This window comes from Phanerochaete carnosa (assembly GCF_000300595.1).
Source record: "Phanerochaete carnosa HHB-10118-sp unplaced genomic scaffold PHACAscaffold_10, whole genome shotgun sequence".
In the NCBI taxonomy this organism is placed as follows: Eukaryota; Fungi; Basidiomycota; class Agaricomycetes; order Polyporales; family Phanerochaetaceae; genus Phanerochaete; species Phanerochaete carnosa.
In genome coordinates this window covers 2,072,981-2,092,587 of record NW_006767637.1, presented here as the reverse complement: position 1 = coordinate 2,092,587, position 19,607 = coordinate 2,072,981, and the positions used below count along the sequence as shown (strand labels likewise).

At 54.4% G+C, this 19,607-nt stretch overlaps 9 protein-coding genes across 9 annotated transcripts; 4 read left to right on the top strand and 5 right to left on the bottom strand.

Moving 5' to 3' along the window:
- Positions 1-616: 616 nt before the first annotated feature.
- PHACADRAFT_213265 (uncharacterized protein) lies at positions 617-1,684 on the bottom strand. The gene is made up of 2 exons (XM_007400514.1): positions 1,488-1,684; positions 617-1,426 (listed from the first exon to the last, which is right to left on the bottom strand). Exons 1-2 carry the CDS (start codon positions 1,647-1,649, stop codon positions 797-799), a joined length of 792 nt encoding a protein of 263 aa, XP_007400576.1. The 5' UTR covers positions 1,650-1,684; the 3' UTR covers positions 617-796.
- A 1,748-nt stretch (positions 1,685-3,432) lies between these two features.
- PHACADRAFT_200263 (uncharacterized protein) lies at positions 3,433-5,147 on the top strand (the record flags this gene model as incomplete). The annotated part of the gene is made up of 8 exons (XM_007400513.1): positions 3,433-3,467; positions 3,523-3,716; positions 3,777-3,839; positions 3,891-4,267; positions 4,328-4,345; positions 4,396-4,569; positions 4,619-4,708; positions 4,767-5,147. The coding sequence occupies 8 exons, from the start codon at positions 3,433-3,435 to the stop codon at positions 5,145-5,147; spliced, it is 1,332 nt and encodes a 443-aa protein (XP_007400575.1).
- A 110-nt stretch (positions 5,148-5,257) lies between these two features.
- On the bottom strand, positions 5,258-6,576 carry PHACADRAFT_103503 (uncharacterized protein; the record flags this gene model as incomplete). The annotated part of the gene is made up of 4 exons (XM_007400512.1): positions 5,258-5,344; positions 5,399-6,009; positions 6,082-6,130; positions 6,193-6,576. The coding sequence occupies 4 exons, from the start codon at positions 6,574-6,576 to the stop codon at positions 5,258-5,260; spliced, it is 1,131 nt and encodes a 376-aa protein (XP_007400574.1).
- Positions 6,577-7,312: 736 nt separating this feature from the next.
- Positions 7,313-9,277, top strand: PHACADRAFT_263564 (glycosyltransferase family 8 protein). The gene is made up of 5 exons (XM_007400511.1): positions 7,313-7,468; positions 7,523-8,032; positions 8,083-8,287; positions 8,340-8,922; positions 8,976-9,277. The coding sequence occupies exons 2-5, from the start codon at positions 7,643-7,645 to the stop codon at positions 9,175-9,177; spliced, it is 1,380 nt and encodes a 459-aa protein (XP_007400573.1). The 5' UTR covers positions 7,313-7,468; positions 7,523-7,642; the 3' UTR covers positions 9,178-9,277.
- Positions 9,278-9,549: 272 nt separating this feature from the next.
- Positions 9,550-10,828, top strand: PHACADRAFT_200260 (uncharacterized protein; the record flags this gene model as incomplete). The annotated part of the gene is made up of 9 exons (XM_007400510.1): positions 9,550-9,567; positions 9,624-9,683; positions 9,733-9,874; positions 9,932-9,963; positions 10,017-10,027; positions 10,077-10,329; positions 10,385-10,595; positions 10,641-10,724; positions 10,779-10,828. The coding sequence occupies 9 exons, from the start codon at positions 9,550-9,552 to the stop codon at positions 10,826-10,828; spliced, it is 861 nt and encodes a 286-aa protein (XP_007400572.1).
- A 198-nt stretch (positions 10,829-11,026) lies between these two features.
- PHACADRAFT_263561 (uncharacterized protein) lies at positions 11,027-11,741 on the bottom strand. The gene has a single exon (XM_007400509.1). The coding sequence runs from the start codon at positions 11,727-11,729 to the stop codon at positions 11,286-11,288; it is 444 nt and encodes a 147-aa protein (XP_007400571.1). The 5' UTR covers positions 11,730-11,741; the 3' UTR covers positions 11,027-11,285.
- A 1,371-nt stretch (positions 11,742-13,112) lies between these two features.
- Positions 13,113-14,595, top strand: PHACADRAFT_187939 (uncharacterized protein; the record flags this gene model as incomplete). Its single annotated transcript, XM_007400508.1, has 2 exons — positions 13,113-14,107; positions 14,165-14,595. The coding sequence occupies exons 1-2, from the start codon at positions 13,324-13,326 to the stop codon at positions 14,593-14,595; spliced, it is 1,215 nt and encodes a 404-aa protein (XP_007400570.1). The 5' UTR covers positions 13,113-13,323.
- A 286-nt stretch (positions 14,596-14,881) lies between these two features.
- PHACADRAFT_263558 (uncharacterized protein) lies at positions 14,882-16,659 on the bottom strand. The gene is made up of 9 exons (XM_007400507.1): positions 16,539-16,659; positions 16,406-16,486; positions 16,193-16,352; positions 16,073-16,124; positions 15,980-16,019; positions 15,820-15,924; positions 15,496-15,762; positions 15,224-15,443; positions 14,882-15,171 (listed from the first exon to the last, which is right to left on the bottom strand). The coding sequence occupies exons 1-7, from the start codon at positions 16,644-16,646 to the stop codon at positions 15,697-15,699; spliced, it is 612 nt and encodes a 203-aa protein (XP_007400569.1). The 5' UTR covers positions 16,647-16,659; the 3' UTR covers positions 14,882-15,171; positions 15,224-15,443; positions 15,496-15,696.
- A 1,173-nt stretch (positions 16,660-17,832) lies between these two features.
- Positions 17,833-18,646, bottom strand: PHACADRAFT_263556 (uncharacterized protein). The gene has a single exon (XM_007400506.1). It carries the CDS (start codon positions 18,625-18,627, stop codon positions 18,325-18,327), a length of 303 nt encoding a protein of 100 aa, XP_007400568.1. The 5' UTR covers positions 18,628-18,646; the 3' UTR covers positions 17,833-18,324.
- Between the last annotated feature and the right edge of the window lie 961 nt (positions 18,647-19,607).

Genomic DNA, 19,607 nt, shown 5'->3' with positions numbered 1-19,607 from the left:
CATGTAAATAGGGGCCCGCTGTGCGCGAGCGTGCCGAGTCATCGCCTGTCGGAGCGGCGCGCCATTCCCGAAGCCTGACGCCACTACTTCGTTTTCCATCGCATTCGCAGGTTCTTCCCCAATAGAGACCCTTTCGTTAACGTTTACCTTCACTTTCCGTACACATAGACCTCCGGCCGAGAGCACGGCAGCGGAGCAGCGCTCGCATGTATATTAAAGGCGACCTCCCGCCGTCGAATGGAGCAAGCTCCCCTTTCCCCCACCTTCACCTCTAAAGTCTGCCCCTCTGAGCTTCGGGCACATCCTAAGAGCATCGAGAATACACTCGCGAGAGCGCGAGACGAGGTTCGCCCGCGACGAGCGCGGGCACGAGCATTTAAGTAAGAGTTTTATTAGATCGTTCATCGAGCTTAGTTACGCGTTTAGATATCGAGTTTAGTCATCGGCCGTTCCCTCCCCACACGTAAAGCCCCGCATATATCGAGCGCCGACCCGTACGTAGAATCCTCCTCCACACCTTCACATAGATATTGCAACGGGGTTTTTTTGCGTCGATGCATGCTGTGCACTGGAAAGAGTTTGAGATTCTCTGAAAGTGGGACAAGAGGACAAGCTTACCATTTCATCGAGCACAAAGGAGATGGAATTGTCACCTGGGTGCCCTTTTATCGCCTCTGGGCTAGGAGATCTCGCAGCTAACAGTGCGTTGGAAGAATCGGGGGAGTCGGAACGGTCATCCCGGTCATGCTCACTTCCGTGAGCACCGCCGCGACCACGACCACGACCTTTCGACACCTCAGGTATTGTGTCTGTCGGAGTTGCTGAACGAGTCGACTGGTGGTTGTGTAGAGGCTTGCGGATCGTCTTCGAGATTCATCGGCCTGTCCATATCGTCGTGCGCGACGTCGATATCCATATGATCGTCAAGACCGCCTCTGGTGTCCACGTGTTCTCCGAGACGCCCCACCGGCAGCACAGAAGGAGATTTCTGAAGCCCTGTAGAAGCTGTCCGGCCGTCTTCGACGTCCGCGAGATTGTGATCATCATCCCGCATAGCGTCCAAGTCCCTCTGATGATCAGCGTCGTTTTGGCCCTGCGCGGGATCCGCGTCTGACACGCCGTCTATATCTTCGTACGAAGTAACAACAGCGTCTAGTTCCTCGTCGCTGACTCCAAATCCGCGCAGATCATCTACGAGGGAGGCAAGCTTTGTCATTTTGTTCTCAAACTCGCCTTCGAGGTCGCGCTGGCGAATATTGCGCGCATTTTCGAGTATCATCTCGCGCATGCGATTGTTCAGGGCTGGAGGAATGAACTCGCTCAAGAGGTCCTCCTTGTTCAGCGTACTTCCCAAGCGAAAAACGCTAGAGCAGAGAAAGGTCCGTGCGGAGACGACAACATCAGTGTTGTCGGTGGGTAGCCTCGCCTGATCCAACACACGTGACATGAGCATTGACGTTGCATGTTGATGATAGCAAAGTACTCACGAGAATGCCACTAATCTCACGTAAAAAATCTTTTTGCTCCGCTACGGTGCGTTTGGGAGCCTGTGCAAGCAGCTCGGCTAAACGGCTGTGAACCCTACGCAGTTTCTTCCGCACGCGATCGGCTTGGGCGTGCTTGATTTCAAAGGCACTAATCGATGCCATGGGTGTCGTAGGTAGAGACACTTTTTTGCGCGAGCACGAGTCAACGCTGTGTCAACTTTTTCGAAGGCTAAGCGAGCCGGGTCTCGCCTAGCTGATGAGAGCCGCAGATATCAAGTAAATACTAAAAATGGTACTGATTTGATGCGCCTGGGCACCGAGCCTCGAGCGCCGGTCAGCTGTCCGCACATTCCGCCAGTAACCTCAGCTACACTGTCGGTATATTGCATGTCTGTATTAGCTTAATCAATCTCTCTGGCATAGCCCGCGGCTGCCCAGTCTGATTACACGATATGCGCACCGCGGAGCGCTTACGTGGTGATGTGCTGCGAGCGATTGGGCTGGGAGGATCTAACATAGCCAACGAAAGCCACGGCTGTCTAATGCTGGCTCCACAATTGCTCCCCGTAGGCTCCACATTATCTTGCTTAGTTAATGTTTCTGTACTATCCAGCTATGTGCAACAAGGCTGAACAGAGGAAGAGGGTTCTTTGAATATGACTTTCGATTTATTCCTTGGATTTTACCCAAAAAAAGTCAATTTGTATTGAACAGGTGCTTAAATTATGCTGTAGGTGTGGCTAGGCGATCAATGCACAGACTTGGGCAATCTATGGAGGGAAAAGGCGTGCTTAATCGATTGAGCAAGCGTCGCCCGGGCGCCGGTACACGGCGCACACAGTTCCGTAAAGCTATTCTCCTCGTTCACCTCGCTAACGAGGTGTGTGCATGGTTTATGCAAGTATTCCATCTCTTTTCTCTCTTTTTCTTTCCTTTATCACCCCGGCTAGCCTTGGGCAGCTCTCTGGCTAGGGTCTTTTGCTGCAGGCGGTGGCTCAGCTCTGGCTATGACCTAGGAGGCTGAGATCACTGGCGGAATGCGCGGACAGCTGACCGGCGCTTGAGGCTCGGTGCCCAGGCGCATCAAATCAGTACCATTTTTAGTATTTACTTGATATCTACGGCTCTTATCAGCTAGGCGAGACCCGGCTCGCTTACTTAGCCTTCGAAAAAGTTGACACAGCGTTGACTCGTGCTCGCGCAAAAGAGTTGACACTCCTTTTGCCCCCTGTGTAAGCGTCAAAGCTGGAAATGTTGCGCTTAACACACAGATGGCCATGATGATAGCTGCCCGTGCACCTAATTTTCTCGTCCGTACGTTTCGCACATCCGTGTGCGTACTCGTGGTGCACGCGCACTTCTCAAATCGAAAGCGTGTTTCATCGTGTTTCGAGCTTGTGATGTGCCTGTTTTTGTCCGTCCCCAACCTTCGGGCGCACTTCGTACACTGGTCCCTACAGTGTCCTTGTCGCAGCAGTGCAGGCGTTGGAAGTGGTTCACGAGCTTGTGGGGACTTGGGTGGTCAATGTTGCGTTTTGGCAGGATAAGCGTCGAAGTTGGAAACGTTGAGCTTGCACACGGCAGATGGCCACGATGAAGCTGCCCGTGCACGTAAGTACGTTTCTAGGCTCGTCCCCGCCGCGTCCGTACGTCTCGCACATCAGTGGGCGTCCTCGTGGCGCATGCGCACCTCTCGAATCGAAAACGTGTTTCGTCGTGTTTCGAGCTTGTGATTTGCCTGTTTTGGTCCCGCCCCTAACCTTCGGGCGCTTTCAATAAGTGCTAGATGCCGTAACTGTTTCAGACGCATTTAGCTTGAGGCCTCGGCTTGCTTGGTAGGACTCAAATAAAATCGATTTCAGTTTACGGTACGAGTGAGAGGCCATCCCACACGACAGCCTGACAAGACCACAAAGTCCAACCGCGGCTTCTACATTCGCTAGACATGTCCGACGACAAGAAGATGCGCCTCGCCATTGTGTAAGTGCGCAGGATGTCCAGAAACTCAGGCTGTTCACCGATTTGCACCCCAAAGCGGCGGCGGGATCGTAGGCCTCGCCTTCGCCATCTCGCTCGCCAAGAGCGGCGCACAGAACATCGAGGTGGACATCTACGAGAGCGCGCCTTCCTTCGGCCAGGTCGGCGCCGGCATGGGATTCTGGCCGCGCATCTGGGAGAGCATGCGCCTCCTCGGGCTCGAGGAGGACCTCAAGCCGCTCGCATGCTCTGGTAGATCCTACCTCCGCGTCGTTTCTGAACTGAGAAATCGCTGACAAAGATATACTTCAGAGAAGCCTTTCCGTTTCACCAAAGGTAACCAACCTCAATACGTCCCCTTTGGTCAGAGCCACTGTAAGCAGCTTTCATTTTAGTTTTTGTTCGTGCACCCACCGTCTGCTTCAGCGGCCCTGCAATCTTTCCACCGCACCGGCGTCCTCGCCGTCCTCCTGCGCCACATCCCAGCACACTACCGCACGCACTTCGGCAAGCGGCTTGTGTCGTACACCGACTCTCCCGATGGGCCAGTCGTCTTGGAGTTCAAGGATGGCACGACCGCCACCCACGACTTCCTCGTCGGCTCAGATGGGATCAAGAGCGCCGTCCGCCGCACAATGTATGAGAACTTCGCTGCCGGTGCAGAGGACCCGAAGGAGAAGGAGCGCCTGCTCGCGTTCGTGAAGCCCACCTGGACGGGGCAATATGTGCATCGCGGTGTTATCAGCACTGAAGACTTGAGGAAGGCAGCGCCTGACCACCCGGCACTTGATGGTCCCATTTATGTGCGTTACCGTTGTTAGACTCAGCCGCCAGCTTTCGCGACTGACATTCAATCGTGATAGTTCTTGGGCAAGAACAAAGTGAGCATCCTGCGTTCGTTGAAAAGTCGTGGCTGCTGACGGCATGCCAGTACTTTATTTGCTACCCCGTCTCTAGTGGCACGCTTATCAACTGCGGTGGACTTATTTCCCACCCGGACAAGAACGGAACACTGCACGATGAGCCCTGGGTCGAGACTGTCAGCCAGGACGAGCTCCGTGCGGAGTACCCCGGCTGGTCGCCTCACGTGCACACTGTCATCGATGTAAGCTCTCTGTACTTATATCCAGCACCACACTAACAGCATCGAGAAGCTCATCGAAGCACCCTCAAGGTGGGCTGTCAACTCTGTCGTCGACCTGCCCACGTACGTCTCAGGCAGAGTCGCTGTCATCGGAGATGCGGTACGTCCCTCGTGTCGCCTTCGTCCAAGACCGCATTCTGAGTGACATGCCCCACCAGGCCCACGCAATGACCCCTCATCAGGCGTCCGGTGCGGCGCAGGGCATCGAGGACGGCCTCGTCCTCTCTGCACTCCTTGCGGACCCTCTCGCCAGCCCCGCGACGCTCCCTCACATCCTGCGCGCGTACGACCGCGTGCGCCGCCCGTTTTCGGAGGACGTTCTCCGCCGCTCGTACGAGACCGGCGCAGCATACTGCTTCCAGCGTGGTACATTGGCAGACGTCTCTGTCGCGGACAGCGTCAGTGGGAAGATCACACCAGAAGACTTGAAGGCGCTGAATGACCACGTCAACGAGCTGCTGGAGTGGACGTGGAAGACGAGCTCTGGTAGCGACAGGAGCGAGGCGCTGGAGATGTTCCATGGGTTTGCTGGGGCTTAGGTAGTCAATTCTGCGACCTTGGTAGGATAAGCGTCGAAACTAAAGTGTCTTAAGAGATATCCATTGTTCGTTGCAGTGCAGCATAAGTGCCCTTCACAATGTACCATCTTTCATTGTAAACCCAAGGACCTCTCCACTTCGCTCCTGACCGGTGTACTCTCAACTGCTCCAGGACGTTGGACGCATAACCCCGCCGCCTTCATTCCCATCCATGTCAGCTATTCGTACTAAAAAGGGACGGGGAATCCTACCTTAACCGCAAGCCGCAGCGCTCTGAGCACGCCTACCACTCCGCTGGGACCAGATCCAGCTGACTCTTCCATCAGGCCCGCAACAAAGTACCCCGCAAAACAGTCTCCCGCGCCTGTCGTATCCTTCACAGGGCCGGAAAGCTTAGCCGCAGGGACGTGCAGGACATCAGAGTCCGCTTTTTTGGTGCCAGATGGAGAGAGAAGGGCGACAAGGCCTTGTGCGCCGAGTGTGCAGATGACGTTGACCGATTGTGAGAAGCGGGGGTGTGCGTGCAGCTTCTCGAGGAGCTGCGTTGCATGCTGCGATGTCTTCTGGCCAGACCCTTGCAGAGCGTCGCCGCCTACCCCAAGGACGTCAAGCATCCCACACACCTCTCCCTCGTTGACGATCAGCCAGCTCAAGCTTCCCCATGGGATTGCTCGCAGCTGTTCTGCAGACGGAAGGGGCGACGGGTTCCATACAGCTGTCGCATTGATCTTAGTAGCATGCTCGAGATATGCGAGCGTCGCGGACCAGGGAATCTCGTTCTGCAGGAGGAGGTGCGTATACGATGAGTCAGCGGACGTAGGTGGGGAAGAAAGAAGCGGCGGGGCAAGGAGGTAGTTGGCGCCTTTATGCAGGACTTCCGTATATTAGCTGACATTGGAGCATTTTTTGCAGCAGTGTTATGGCTCACTGATACAGTTCTCGCCCTCAGGCGTGAGCTGGATGATCGCGCGGCCCGTTGGTTCCTACTCGAACCATGTGTAAACGAGCTAGTACCTCGCTAGTCACGAAGATACCTTTGGCTCACCGAGTTGTCTACTATGACGTCTGAAATGTCGACGCCAGTAGCTTCGAGCCCTCGTACGAGGTGCGCGCCATCCTCTCCGACCGCGCCGATGAGCTTTACGCGCCCGCCAGCCTTGGCAACCGCCGATGCCTGGTTTGCACCTTTCCCGCCCGCACGCCTCTCAAAGTGCGTGGACGAAAGTGTCTCTCCGGGACGAACCACTGTCGGCACTGTAGTAACGCAAGTTAGCCCCGCGTGAAAAGGCCACACTGCGGCATACCATGGAAAAACTCGTCGATATCTATGCGAAATCCAGTGAGACTCTGAGCAGCCCAGAAAGATTACTTGTGGCTTACTTATCGATCCGCGTACAAGACAGAGCGGCTCCCGTTGGGCATTGCTCATCTTGTCCTTAGGTCAAACCACACTTGCAGAAGCAGTTGACCAAAGTGCGGGACCCCGACGCACGAGTGTCCCTATCAAAAGTGATGCGCTCATGCCGGCCGCATTACCAGATAAGGTAGTGCGTCGCTCGATAGGACTGATCCACACTGCTCCCGTTCCTTGCCGTCTTACTATGACCAACCTCATGCATCTCGGGCTTAAACAATAGCTGCTGCGATATTTCTTGGCCATGTTAGGCCTTCCTTGCAAAGAACCTGACATTTGTGTCGTTCAGTTGAGTCGCTGTTCGCGTAACCGCTTTTCTTGTTCGTAATGATATTTACTAATACCACTGCTTTGAACAGCATTGATGCATGTTTACGCCAACTGAGGCGCTTTTATCGTTATAGAGGCGATGGTATCTAATGATAGATGCAAGCGTATTGTTCAGCCCCATGCGGTCGGCTCCTTCTCAATGCCGACCTCAATCTGCTCCTCAACCCAATCTCTCCAGAGCATCCTTGAGCGAATTTTGGTCCTCAGCTCAATTTGGTGTCCAGTGAGTCAAGTAACGCGACTTTTAGATCTTCAGACCAGCTGCATTTCCTTCAGACGGCGTGCTGAGTCCAAGCCCTTAAAAATCTTCATAAGTGCGCATCTGTTGAATTTGTTAAGCCACTGCTCCGATGCAGCGTGCTCCGATGCTCGCACAACTCTCACGAAAATGCGGCCACGGATAACCGTCTGAAGCTGGTGGATCAAAATGACCTAGTGCGCGGGGTAAACTCCGCGCTTCTAGACTAGGGACCATGCATAAATATGCGGCGAAGTCGACATTACTCTCGGTTAGTTTTTTCCAATCTACGCGATCTCGCTCTCTGCCCTCAACGTTTATGTCGTGACCGTTCGCTCCGTGAGTCGAGCATCCTCTCATGCAAGTCCAGAGTATCGCTGAACGATTTTACAGTTACAAGTCATTCATTATATCGGAAGTACCATACTTGCTATGTCCGAAGGCGCTCTTTCGTCCCTCGCTAAACCCGTTGCACTATGGCTCATGCGAGCCAGGGGTTGGCACCGCCGACCAATGCTCGTGAAGCAGCTTATCCTGTTCGCCGTGGTCGCCGTACTTGCACTCCCTCTACTCTATATGCCAAGTGTGCGCGATATCGACATACCGGTACTTAAACCAGAAACCTATAGTGCGCTATCCACCCCAATACTTTCTTCGACCACTGTTCTTGCGAACAAAGCAGAACACGTGTCCTCAAATATAGACAGCCACATGAACGGAGACGGGCATGGCCCTGTCGACGCTGTTCACCCTCCGCTTGTCGAAGATATATCAATATCAGATGCGCCATTGAGTCCCAGCGACCATTTCCTTTCGTCGCCGACCGCACCTTCCCAGCCGGTCACATTTGCCCTAATTATGTGGTCTGAGGACTCGGCCAGTGAGGGCGCGATTCTGCTAAAGGTGCGCTCTTCGCATTTACTCACCATTGGTCTTCTGAGCTTGGCACACAGTCGATCATGATGTACACGTCCGTACCGGTCCACGTATACATCATCTGCGACGAACAGGCGCAGGCGCACATCGAAAAGCGACTGGCACTAGTCAGACGTCCGCGACATGACCTGCACGTCTTTTTCTACCGCTTGTCTTGGCAGGCAATGCTCGGTCGCGTAGAGCGCGAAGGCAGTATCAGCACCGTCCATGCAGCCGGCACTCGTGAGTTATCCCGCAAGGCTTCCTCGATGCCAGCTGACAGAGACGTCAACAGCGGGGCTTATGAAGCTCTTCATCCACGAAATACTGCCCACTCACGTGCGCCGCGCAATCTTTGTTGATACAGACGCCTTCTTTACGACCGACCCGTTGCTGCTATGGCGCCAGTTCGGTACCTTCAACGCCACGACGGCGATTGCACTGCCGTCGCACCCTGAAATGTTCGCCCCGGAGTGGTACGATGCGAACAAGATCTGTTCGTGCGTGATGCTGCTCGACCTCGAGCGATTTCGCACGCTCAGACTCATGGACTCGACGCATTACCGCACGGCAGGCCTGCCTGCGCTTGCGCCTGCCACCTTCCGCGCGCTCTTCGGCGAACCCGACGCCGCAACAGGCCACTTCGCAGACGCCGCGCTCGGCGACCAGACTTTCTGGTGGGCTATCATCCAAGGCCGCCCCGAGCTGTTCAAGCACCTGCACTACGACTGGGAGGTCTCGAGCTGCCTGGTCGAAATGTATGGCACCGGCCTCATCGGTAACGACAACGTGACAGTCGAGAACGAGCTCCACGCGCAAATGCACACGTGGGCGACACCGCACCAGGGCGAGGCGATCATGCCCAAGCTTGTGCATTTGTGAGTTCCTTGTCTACTTTCTTCTGCGCCGCTTTGCGCTGAGACATGGCTAGCAACTGTCTCGAGGGCCCGCGGTACCATGAATGGGCAGGCTGGGACGACCCAACTAACAGTCTTGCGAGTCGCTGGGCACCTGCTGTGCAATACCACGCTGGTTACAAGTGGCTATGGCTAAACCAGGGACAAAAAGACGAGGCTTCGATCACGACGGAGACCGTCCTTGACGTGCGCTTTGCAGACGAGCTGCAAGAGTGATGATTTTGCGTTATCTACAATATCTACCCTTATAGCAAGTGTAGTACCTTAATTACAAGTCTTGTTTCTGTCTTTTTGTCGTGTAATGGCAATTAATATTATCGTCCGCCCGAGGCTCTGCGTTTCCCGATTTTCCTGCTCCGGCGCTTTCACCTTGTCCGCGCGGTACGCGAGGCGACCTTTCATCTTGTTCCATCATGCACAACTCCATAGTCGACCGGTCTTCGCACAATTTGGCCTCGTCATTGACATAGAAACGTATCTTGCAGCTTAGACCACCTGCGAAGCGTATATATATATACTAGAGAACAGCGCAGGTCATACACATAAGCCAGCCTGAGGCTGTTCACGCATCATCTCACTTTTACCGACATGTCTGCGATCTACACTGTCCGTATTCCATCATCTCGATTCTAGCACGCTGCTGAAAATATCATGTGAGGTAGACTATTCCTGGCTTCTTCGTCCAAGATGATCCAGAGGCCGTTGGCTCTGCAATCGGCGCAGTGCGTGCATCTACCTCTCCACTTGGCCACATTCCCTTATCTGCGACAGCTTCCCCCACGCTTCGGCTTACTCGACGACTCTCCGAACCGCTGGGTAGCATTCAAGGCTAAGATCGACGAGCTGAACGCGCGTGCGCCGGAAGGCACGGCGTACAAGGTCTTCTGGCTGGGTAGACATGGACAGGGATATCGTGTGTATCCACTCAGCACATAGACGACTGCCATTGACCTACTGCGCTGGGGAACAGATAATCTTGCTGAAGCCAAGTATGGGACCGAGGTGAGCCCCTCCATTGCATCTGACACGCACCAGCTCTGACCGCGCTCGTACAGACCTGGGACGAGTAAGCCTTCTGTGACATCCCAATTTCAACAAAAGCTGACACAACACAGCTACTGGGCGAAGCTGAACAACGATGGCGAAACCGTCTGGGGCCCCGACCCGCTGCTCACGCACCTCGGCGAGACGCAGGCAGAGGAGGCGCACAATGCATGGAGGAAGGAGCTTCCGCATGGCGTGCCCGTCCCCCAGAAGTGCTTCGCGAGCCCGCTCAAGCGTGCCCTTGACACCTGGAAGATCACCTTCGACCGCACGGGCGATGCCCAAGTGCTCGTGCCCGAGGCGCAGAACGTGCTAATCCTTGAGGTACGTGGTCGGCCATGCGCGTCGAAGGGACATCTTGGCTGATGCTCCGGCACAGAACTGCCGCGAGGAGTACGGCATACACACCTGCGACCTCCGCTCACCGCTTTCGCACCTGCGCACGCTCTACACGCCTCCGATCTACACGTTCGAACCCGATTTCGCCGAGATAGACCCCCTCTGGGATGCTGAAGAGCGCGAGCCGACACCGCACCGCGTTGGGCGCGCCCGCAAGGTGCTCGACGTTGCCTTCGCCGAAGACGCCATCTGTACGTTCCGCTTTTTCGAGGATGCGCAGAGTCTGACGAGAGCAGATATTTCAATTACTGCACATGGAGGGTTCATCAACGGCCTCCTCAACGCTGTCGGCAGGCCCAACTACTCACTCCCTACTGGAGGTCGGTTTGCTTCTGATTTCTGCACGATTCTCTTGTCTCAGACTTGTCCTTCAGGTGTCCTGCCCATTGTGGTCCAACGTACCGCCAATATGCTCGCCAACTGAGCTTGATGTTATTCTTGGCAGCTGCATCGCCATATATCACCGTGATCTACTGCTTATGACGTGTCTTAGTCGGGGATAATCGATGAAGTCTTGTCCTAGCACCTGCGCGTGCCATTGATGACCCGGCATTCCATAGATAGATGTCTGCCTTCAAGATTTACTCCAGGCTGGTGCTTAGGCAAACAGTACGTGCCCAAGCAAATAGAGAGTACTGCAGACTTAGCAGATTGCATAAAGTGTCACAAAAGTCTTAGTACCGTCCATCACAGCGGGGCCATCATATGCTTGAGAGAGTACATGGCACCAGGTTTCCGTGATGAAAATTAACAGCGTAGCCGTGGACTTTCGCGGAATCAACGAATGGCTGTATAGCTGCAAGTGTAGCTGTATTGTACAGGAAGCGTGAACACTAGGCTGATCTTCCGGCAGTGGACGAAGAAACCTACTGCGCGTATGTCTACCCGATGACGATGTTCGCCCTCAAATTCTTCCCGTCAGCCACAGTATAGGCAACATTAAACCCCCGCGGCTTGTCCCCGAGACTCTCTACGCCATAGGACGCGGCCTGTCTCTCGCGCATGTACGCTCGTTGAACGGCGCCTCTGTCGGTGTAGTACTCGCCAAGGACGAGCGTGCCCGTCTGACGTGGCTCGAGCCCGGTCACGATGTCGCACCACCGCTTGTAACTGTGCACGCCGAAGGCGGCCAGGAAGTTTTCGCCTGTGTCTGACTCGAACCGCAGTGCTCCAGACGTGCCGCTGCCGCCCAGCGTGAGGATGTGCTCGCCGCAGGACTCGTCCCACGTCCCGCCGTTGGCTTCGTGCCAGACGATCTTCTCGACCACGCGGAAGAACGCGTTCGTGCTGGTCTGGTAAACGCGGACGGTGATAGTGTACGACATCCTGCAAACAGAGACTGAGCGGGAGAGGTAGACAAACACTGGGAAATCTCACGAGGTAAACCCTGTGCAGCGGGGAATGTGGCTCCGTTAGGTTGCGTGGCCTCCTCGATCCGGGTCTTATGTGGACGGACGTAACCCAACGTGATAGGGTTCATTGAACATCGATCGCAGGTATTGATCTCCGTGACATGCGGCAAGGATGTCTATCGCACAGACATCTACTCACACTGACTTCCTGTCTCTGAACTTTGCGGGAGGGTCCTAGTTGCCTGTACTAGAGGGCTCATGAGACACACGGTTCGATCGCGGTCACCCGCGAACATCCAGCTTCAGCAAGCGCAGCAGCATCCCATCTAGCATATGGAGAATACGTTTCCTTCGACGGACGTTGCATTGCCGCGACTAATCTTCTAAAGTAACTAACGTCAACGCATGAGCATCAGTGATAGAGCCCGCTAGCCGCAAGCAGTAACCGAGCACACCCTAACAGCATGAGATGGATCATATAACTTGAGCACGACATTCAGATATCTTCAGGAGCGTACCTAAAGCCTCTGGAGTTTGGACGGGTATGAGATTACTGTTCCGCTCAGTGAAGATCCGTACTTGACAAAGATAGACCTGCGAGATGGATTGACGAGGCAAAGAGTCGGGAACTACCTGTGAATATACGTATAAAATGGTTCAGACAGCATTGTGATATGCATTGACATACCGCCAGCTAATTGTTCCAGAACAGAGTAGCTTTTTGCAGCTCAGTTAAAGGGCTAGACAGATGCAGATGCAAAGCAGCGCGCTCGTGAAATCTATTTACGGTCGTGATTATTGCGTAGCAGTTGCTAAGTCTGGACCGGCTCGCAGTACTTCGTGAATTGCGTTCTGCCGACTGAACGAGAATTTGTGGTGCCAGCAGTCAAACACAAAGTTAAATGTTTAACCTTTCAGTATGATTCACGCTTGACTGTAAGGACTGGAGTACTAGTGTGATTGGTACTTTGAATTAGTACATGCCCAGCTTTTACGATCTACGATATCAGCGGTACCTCAGTCCATGTCGCGATTCTGCGGAATGCATGTCCTCGCACCTTTCCGCGTTCCGGCTTTCGTAGCAGGAAAGCAGTTCGAGTGCCGGCCTTGCTGGCTCCTAGGGAAGTGCATGAACTAGACAAGGGTATGGAGACTCGTATTATAGGCAATACTTAACATCATAGTATCCGCTAATCACGCAAGGAGTGATATTCGCTCGCGACTTAAAAGTTAAAACTAAGCTCGTCGTGCGAGGTCGTGAGATGTACAGCGCGTCCCGAAAGGCGGGACACCGACGGGCGCTTCCTCACACTGTCCCGCTTTATCTCGAAATTATCTGATAAGATGAACTCTGCACTCGAGGCCGACATGACTGTCACTCGCTGCTCGCTTTCCGCCCTCGTATCTGTCTTTGCAAACACGCTTTGGACGCTCACCGGAGTTCACGGGCGTGATACGCGATGGGTAAATGCGCTGACGGCAATGTTGCCTTGCTGGCAGCTCGCCGTTGTCGTCCACCATATAAATCTCTGACCTGACGCACCAGGCTGCAAAACGACTCGCAACGATGACCTGGAGCCTACCCGCAGAGCTCGACGACATCATCATCGACTACTTCCATGATGACCCCGCCACTTTGGCTACATGTGCCCTCGTGCAAAGATCATGGGCCCCACGAGCCCGACACCACTTCTGGCGCGAGCTGCACCTGACATGCACGAGAGAGGAGCTGGAGAAGGTGGGAAGCATGCTCGACAAGTCGCCCGACATCGCGTTCCATGTCCGCGACGTCGTGCTCTCTCAGAAGAAGGGCGAGATGTGCCAATGGTACGACCTCCATCTCCTGCACTCCGCATTGTACATCCTCGCCCGCTTCCCGTCCTTGACCTCTGTCAAGTTCGACGGCCTCTGGTTCGGCGCACCGAAAGACAGCGAGAACACGCCGCATCGCCTCACATTCCCCACCGTCCGTCGCCTCTGTGTTAGCACCTGCACCTTCGACGCCTTCGACGACGTCCAGCAGCTCTGCGCCGTTTTCCCCGCCCTCTCCCGCCTCCAGTTCGACGGTGTCTGGTGGGGTCGCTGGGCCGCGGACAAAGGCTTTGCGAGCGGCGACAAGCAGGGCGCAAAACCTCTCATGCTGCGCGAGCTCGACCTTGGCAGCTGCTTCTCGCGCGATCGCGTGATCGACTGGCTGCTCGCAACGCTCCCCGAACCATCCGTCGAACGCCTCCGTCTTCCACTCGTGGGCGCGTACGACACCCGCCTGCGCGATCTTCTGCAGTTTGTCGGCCCATCGCTGCAACATCTCGAGCTTGGCTCGCCGAGCTCGTCCACCATCCGCACGAGAAGTAAGCCAGTGCTTATCTGCCGTTATCCCTCGCGCTAACAGCTTTTATTATTTGCAGCTGGCGTTGAGGAAAAGCCTCTTGCGACGTACCTTGACATGTCGCACAACACGGGATTGCGCACCATACAGCTGGGCGTGCCCACGTACCGCGATGCGTCGTACATCTCGCTTTGGCTCAAGACTATTCTCGGTCAGGTCGCCTCGCCGCTTGAAGAAGTGCGCTTTGCGGTCTACCCCATCCTCAAGGGCGACGCTCCAGAAGCGAAGAACATGCTCCGCGCGTTTGCGTGGAAGGACCTCACGTCCGTCCTCCAAAAATCGCAGTTTGCGAAGCTCAAGCGGGTCGTATTCGTCTCCGGGAGGTCGAAGGACTACTTGAACGTACCTGGTGCATTCATTGCGCTACAGCCGCTCCTGCGCAAGATCATGGTCCCTGAATTCGCTCCCTTGACGAAGCAGGGAGTTGAGATTGCTTTCGAAGATGTTTGAGGGGCAGGGATACGCCAGCCTCAGATATTCCGACTTTTGAAGGGATTATATATACGTACATCAGGGTAATTAGAGGCTTCGTCAGATGCTTAGATAACGGATTGCTAGATGTAGGGCGTCCAGCATGGTATGTACGCTCGTTATTAATTGATATCGTTGCGCCGCGCTCGAAGTACTTTGCCAAGGCCTGGGTTGGCATCGCACGAACTGCTGCGCCATCACCCTCAGCGCCACAAAGATTGCCTCCGCGCCTGAGGCCTGAGCTCGTCTCTCCGTCCACCAACGTCGATGACATCCGGTCTCGTCCAGTTCTCGGAAGGAACGCAATCCTTTTTCCTAGCACTATCAGAGATCCCAGAGAGTAACCTCTCTGTGGCTGATTCACAGAGAATACGCCCTCCTGCTACGCGTGCAGCGAGCATCCTCTGACTCTGGTCCGCAGAGTTTTTTTCACACGAATAAGATCGTCCAGCCGCCTTGCAGCCAGTATGTCGATGGAGGACGCTTGCGGCGCTTTCTGCTCCGCTGTCCTTGGTGCATGCTGTGCGGGGTTCTGCCAGGACCTCGCCTCGGTCCGTGCGTGATTTTCTCTTGGTTTTGTCAGTTGCCCGTCTAATCTCGCGGCCAGGACGCCCCTGCATTGGGCGTACCGCCATGCGCTTGTGCCGGTGCGCAGGCGGCAAGGACACAGACGAGGACGAGGACGGACGCAGTACACCGCCTGTCGCGGACGAGCGGGCGCCGCTCCTTGCACGACCGCGGACGACACAGCCTATTCAAGAGGCACCGATGGTCGTAGGCCCAGTGGCAGGTACGACATGATGTCTCCTCAATCTGCCGTGTTGCAGGTGAGTAACCGAGCCAGTTTGGGCGGGTTGGGCTTATGAGCGTGGGACACAGCTCATGTCGTATACTGGCGTGCTTTTGCTGCCCATACAGTGGGCTATCGAATGTACTCATAAGAGATGTCAAATAACATATTTCTGGCTCCGTTTTAGGTTACGCCCTCGCGCAATGGAATGTAACCCGTTATATTGTAGATTGCTGCTCGTTTGATTGCAGTAACTGTCTACTTCCTTCGAACTATGCGCTTCCATACAATTATACTAGCGCTGCATTGTTCGCATCAACAAGCTCTTTGACTGCTCGTGCAATCTCCACAGCGCCCTTGTGGAGACAAGTCAGTGATCTCCATTTGAACGTGATTAAAAGTGCACAGCGTACCGGTGTGTCAGAGTGACAGCATATTGAGACCTCCTTGACACCAGGTGCAAGAGGCAGAAAGCCTGCAGCTGTCGTGATCAGGCCTTCGTTCAAGAGCTTGTTCACCTGTGGTGCCATTCAAATAAGTCTGGATGCGGGCACATCATCAAGGAGAACACACCCGTCCTCGGACAACAGATACCGGCACAGGATCATGCTTCCTATAATCACGCGGTGAGGCAGTACACTTTTTGGATGTGTAGACGAGATGCACTTCGTGATCAGCAGCTTTCCGTCGGGGCTATATTCCAGATCGGCAAACCATTCTGCGAAGCGTGGTAGCGTCAAGATCTCGTGTAATTGTCATACGACCTTGTATCACTGATGTACGGACCTGCGATGAATGGTACGCCTGCTTCTCTGGCAGCCTCTTGGTGGCAGGTGCCCGCGAGACCCATAAACGGGACATCGAAGGTCTTGGCGACGCCCATGACAGCCCGCGCGAGGCTGATATCGCGTGCGAGCATACCATACACAGCGCCATGAGGCTTAATCTACACGGAAAACTCGGTCACATCGGCAAAAGCGCAAGTTGTATGAGACGTACATGGTTGAGCGGGAGATCATGTCGCGTCAGAAAGCCGCTGAGCGCGCCGACCTGGTAGACAAAGCATTGCGCAAGCTCCTCCTGTAGTGATAGGTTAGCCAGAGAAACTGCGAGGCAAGAGGTGATAGCGCACAGGATCCATGATCATCTCGCGCCGTCCAAACCCCTGGCGGTCAGGAAGAGACGGGTGTGCTCCGACACGTACGCCGTTCTCCTTCGCAAGGCGGACGGTTCTGTCCATAACGGAGAAGTCACTAGAAATATTGGAATATTGATGAAGCTGCGCTAACGAGAGAAGCGGTGGAGAAAAGGCACGCACGAGGCATGAAACCCACAGGCGACGTTTGCCAAATGGATGGTCTTCATGAGCTGTTCATCGTCTCCCTAAGCGCATAATTGTCTCAGGCGCAATTTCGCAAATAACATATGCATGACTCACTATGGTATACAACGAGAAACCCTGTAGTCATGTTGTAAGTGCGCTACAGGTGGTCGTGGTGGGAGCGAACAAGGGTCTGGAAGTGCGGACCGACACGCCGAACCTCATGAAGCAGGCGCGCCTGCAACCCCACCCTCAACCTCACACCCTCAACCGCGACCAGCCGCAGTCTTCGCCCCTGGTCTTCTGAAGACACCTCCCAGTCGCGCCAAAGCCATCCCCCTCGATGTATGGGCCGCTCGTTCTCGACCCCATCTTCCCTACGAATACGCACGAAATCTGAGTGATACTAGGTGCTTACCTCGCCCATGTCGCAGTTCACCGACGCTCGGATGCGCTCGAACGACATGTTGTCCGACTTGGCGTAGGACAAATAGATCCTTGCACGCAGGCTTCCGTTGCATGTGTACTTATAGTCCCAGAAAGCACGTCCTCCTGACATCATGCGGGGCACGAGACCTTATCAGTGGGTAAACCGAGGACACGGGAATCTGGGAGCTTGGAGAGCTAGGTGCGCACTCATGGCCATGACATACTGTTCTTGACAAACGAGATGCGCTTGCAGAACTACGGGCTTCTTCTCCTGCTCTTGAGCCGCGTCCCTGCCAGCGATGCCGTATCGCTCCTCGACTGGATATCTGCACGGACGGCAAGCTCGGAGTATGGACAGTCGCAATACATGCACAGACCGACTTTACACCTCCGCATGTCATCATTAGCAGACAAAGCGATCCCATTCCGACTAGGCGACATCGACCTTTGTCCCGCCTGTGTACCTCGGCATAAGGAGCCACCGCGTAGGAAGGCGCGGAACGTCGTACTCGTGCTCGTCCGCTTGTACTTCATTTTTCTCTCAGAAAATGCTGGCTTTCTTGGTATCGCCTGTTCGGCCAGAAGATGAACCCATACCTACTGCCGATGTACGCATATTCGGTAAGTATTTCCCATATCTTGTATGCTCTTCGACTTTAAGCAGTAAGATGCTCCAGGTGCCGTCGGGATAGCTGGACCTAGTCTTTGCAATATACTCGAGATCGACTCGCCTGGCAGGTACTGCCTGACGCCGTCCCTGGGGCAGTACTGAGGCCGTATTGAAGTCTATCGCCGAACTGTAGTTGTTGCGGAAGTTCTTTGACCAGCTACATTAACTTTACTGGAAGCATGGTTTGACTATTTTTTTTGGTTAAGTGGGATATCGGTTTTACTCTAGGATACTGCTGGCGTGAGCAGAACTTATGTTACAGCTTACCGTACCAGTCGCCGTACCCATTAACAAAGCCGTGACTTTTCACATAAATTACAAGTCCAAGTGTACTGCATGCTGTCAAAGCATATTAAATCTGATTGTACTAATACACCAAGAAATGAGTGTAGATTGTCCCAGATAAAACCGAAAAGAAAAGACGAGAACAAACATGAGCGCCACGCAAATCAACAGAAAAATTACAATAATTTAAGAGACGTTACTCGACGGTGAGCTCTATGTATATCGCATATACGCAGGCGGAACCTCCCTCAAATCCGCCTTCACCGCTGCCTGCGGCAAATTGCTTTCGAGGCGCACGCCGCCGTCTGCATGCTGCGTTACGGGCCCCGCGAGCACGAACTGCTCTACGCTCTTCTCGCTCCAGGCGGTCTTCCAGGACTCAGGCTCTGGCGTTGGCGGTAGCGACGGCGTATAATGCGCCGCGAATGGATCTTCTTCCTCCTCTGCAGAAGATGTGTAGGCCGGTGGTGGAACCGCCGGCATGACGGGGGAGAGGGCGAGAGTAGACATGCGCATCGAGGTTGTGCCTGTGCGTGTCGTCACACTGTGTCAGCGGATGACACACCAGTGGCAGGGAAGCAAGCACCCACTGTCGTCTTTCATTCTCACATGCCGCCCGTTCTTTCGGTATAGCCTCCGCCTTCGCCACCAAAGGAACCCCAAGCCGGCGAAGAGTAACATGCACACGGGAATGAGTATACATGCAACCAGCAGGCCGATATATCGCCCCGCAGAGTGATGTTTATGCAAGAAGGCCAAGGTAGGAATGAATGTTGAGCTTGTCTGACTCGCACCCGAGTTTGAATTCCTCCCGAAGCCTGCTGCGAAGGATTCAGACGTAGGCTGCGATGCTGCCGCAGCTAGTAGTGTCGACGATTGCTCCATAGCGTTCTCTACCAATACGGTATTTGCGACGTAGTATATGTAATGAAGTCCAACCAGAACGGGGCGTTCGTTACTGCGATGATAGTCGCAAGAATGTGCTCGCCGTCCTGGTGCTTGCGTTACTGTAAGAAGAGCATGGATGGATGGATTGTACTCACAGTCGGAGTTGTGTACGTCACAGGAGAGAGGAAGCCAAGCGTGTACGTCAACACGGGCACCACGGGATCTTTCTATTCACACTTGTGATAGTACCGTACACGATGACAGTCGTGCCTGGGACAAAGGATGGATATTGAGTATCCAAAGAGAGGGTATGGGCGTACCGTTGAATGTGATGTGGACGGGAGACCTTTTAGTCGAGGTGCTTTGGGTAGTACTGGCATGCCCGGATGAGGGTCGCGCGCAGATGCGAATGAGTGAGTGTGGACGCACTTGTTGTAGGTCGAGGACAACCCTCCTCTTGTCCAGCCTTTTGACTTAAACAGCTGTGTCAAATGCCGTCGACAAAAATTGTCGAGCCTGATGTTCGGCGTCAGATACGATAAACCGAAGGAAAATCAAAAGAATGTGGAGGTAGAGAGTGACAGAGGGCGAAAACGCGCTGCGAACTA

Coding starts and splice junctions, on each gene's coding strand:
- PHACADRAFT_263564 (XM_007400511.1), top strand. CDS start 7,643: ATGCTCGTGAAGCAGCTTATCCTGTTCGCCGTGGTCGCCGTACTTGCA. Junction 8,033..8,082: donor AGGGCGCGATTCTGCTAAAG/GTGCGCTCTTCG, acceptor CTTGGCACACAG/TCGATCATGATGTACACGTC. Junction 8,923..8,975: donor ATGCCCAAGCTTGTGCATTT/GTGAGTTCCTTG, acceptor AGACATGGCTAG/CAACTGTCTCGAGGGCCCGC.
- PHACADRAFT_263558 (XM_007400507.1), bottom strand. CDS start 16,646: ATGGACAGAACCGTCCGCCTTGCGAAGGAGAACGGCGTACGTGTCGGA. Junction 16,125..16,192: donor AGGCGTACCATTCATCGCAG/GTCCGTACATCA, acceptor CACGCTTCGCAG/AATGGTTTGCCGATCTGGAA. Junction 16,020..16,072: donor GGAAAGCTGCTGATCACGAA/GTGCATCTCGTC, acceptor GCGTGATTATAG/GAAGCATGATCCTGTGCCGG.
- PHACADRAFT_263556 (XM_007400506.1), bottom strand. CDS start 18,627: ATGCGCATGTCTACTCTCGCCCTCTCCCCCGTCATGCCGGCGGTTCCA.
- PHACADRAFT_213265 (XM_007400514.1), bottom strand. CDS start 1,649: ATGGCATCGATTAGTGCCTTTGAAATCAAGCACGCCCAAGCCGATCGC. Junction 1,427..1,487: donor GTGAGATTAGTGGCATTCTC/GTGAGTACTTTG, acceptor GTGTTGGATCAG/GCGAGGCTACCCACCGACAA.
- PHACADRAFT_263561 (XM_007400509.1), bottom strand. CDS start 11,729: ATGTCGTACACTATCACCGTCCGCGTTTACCAGACCAGCACGAACGCG.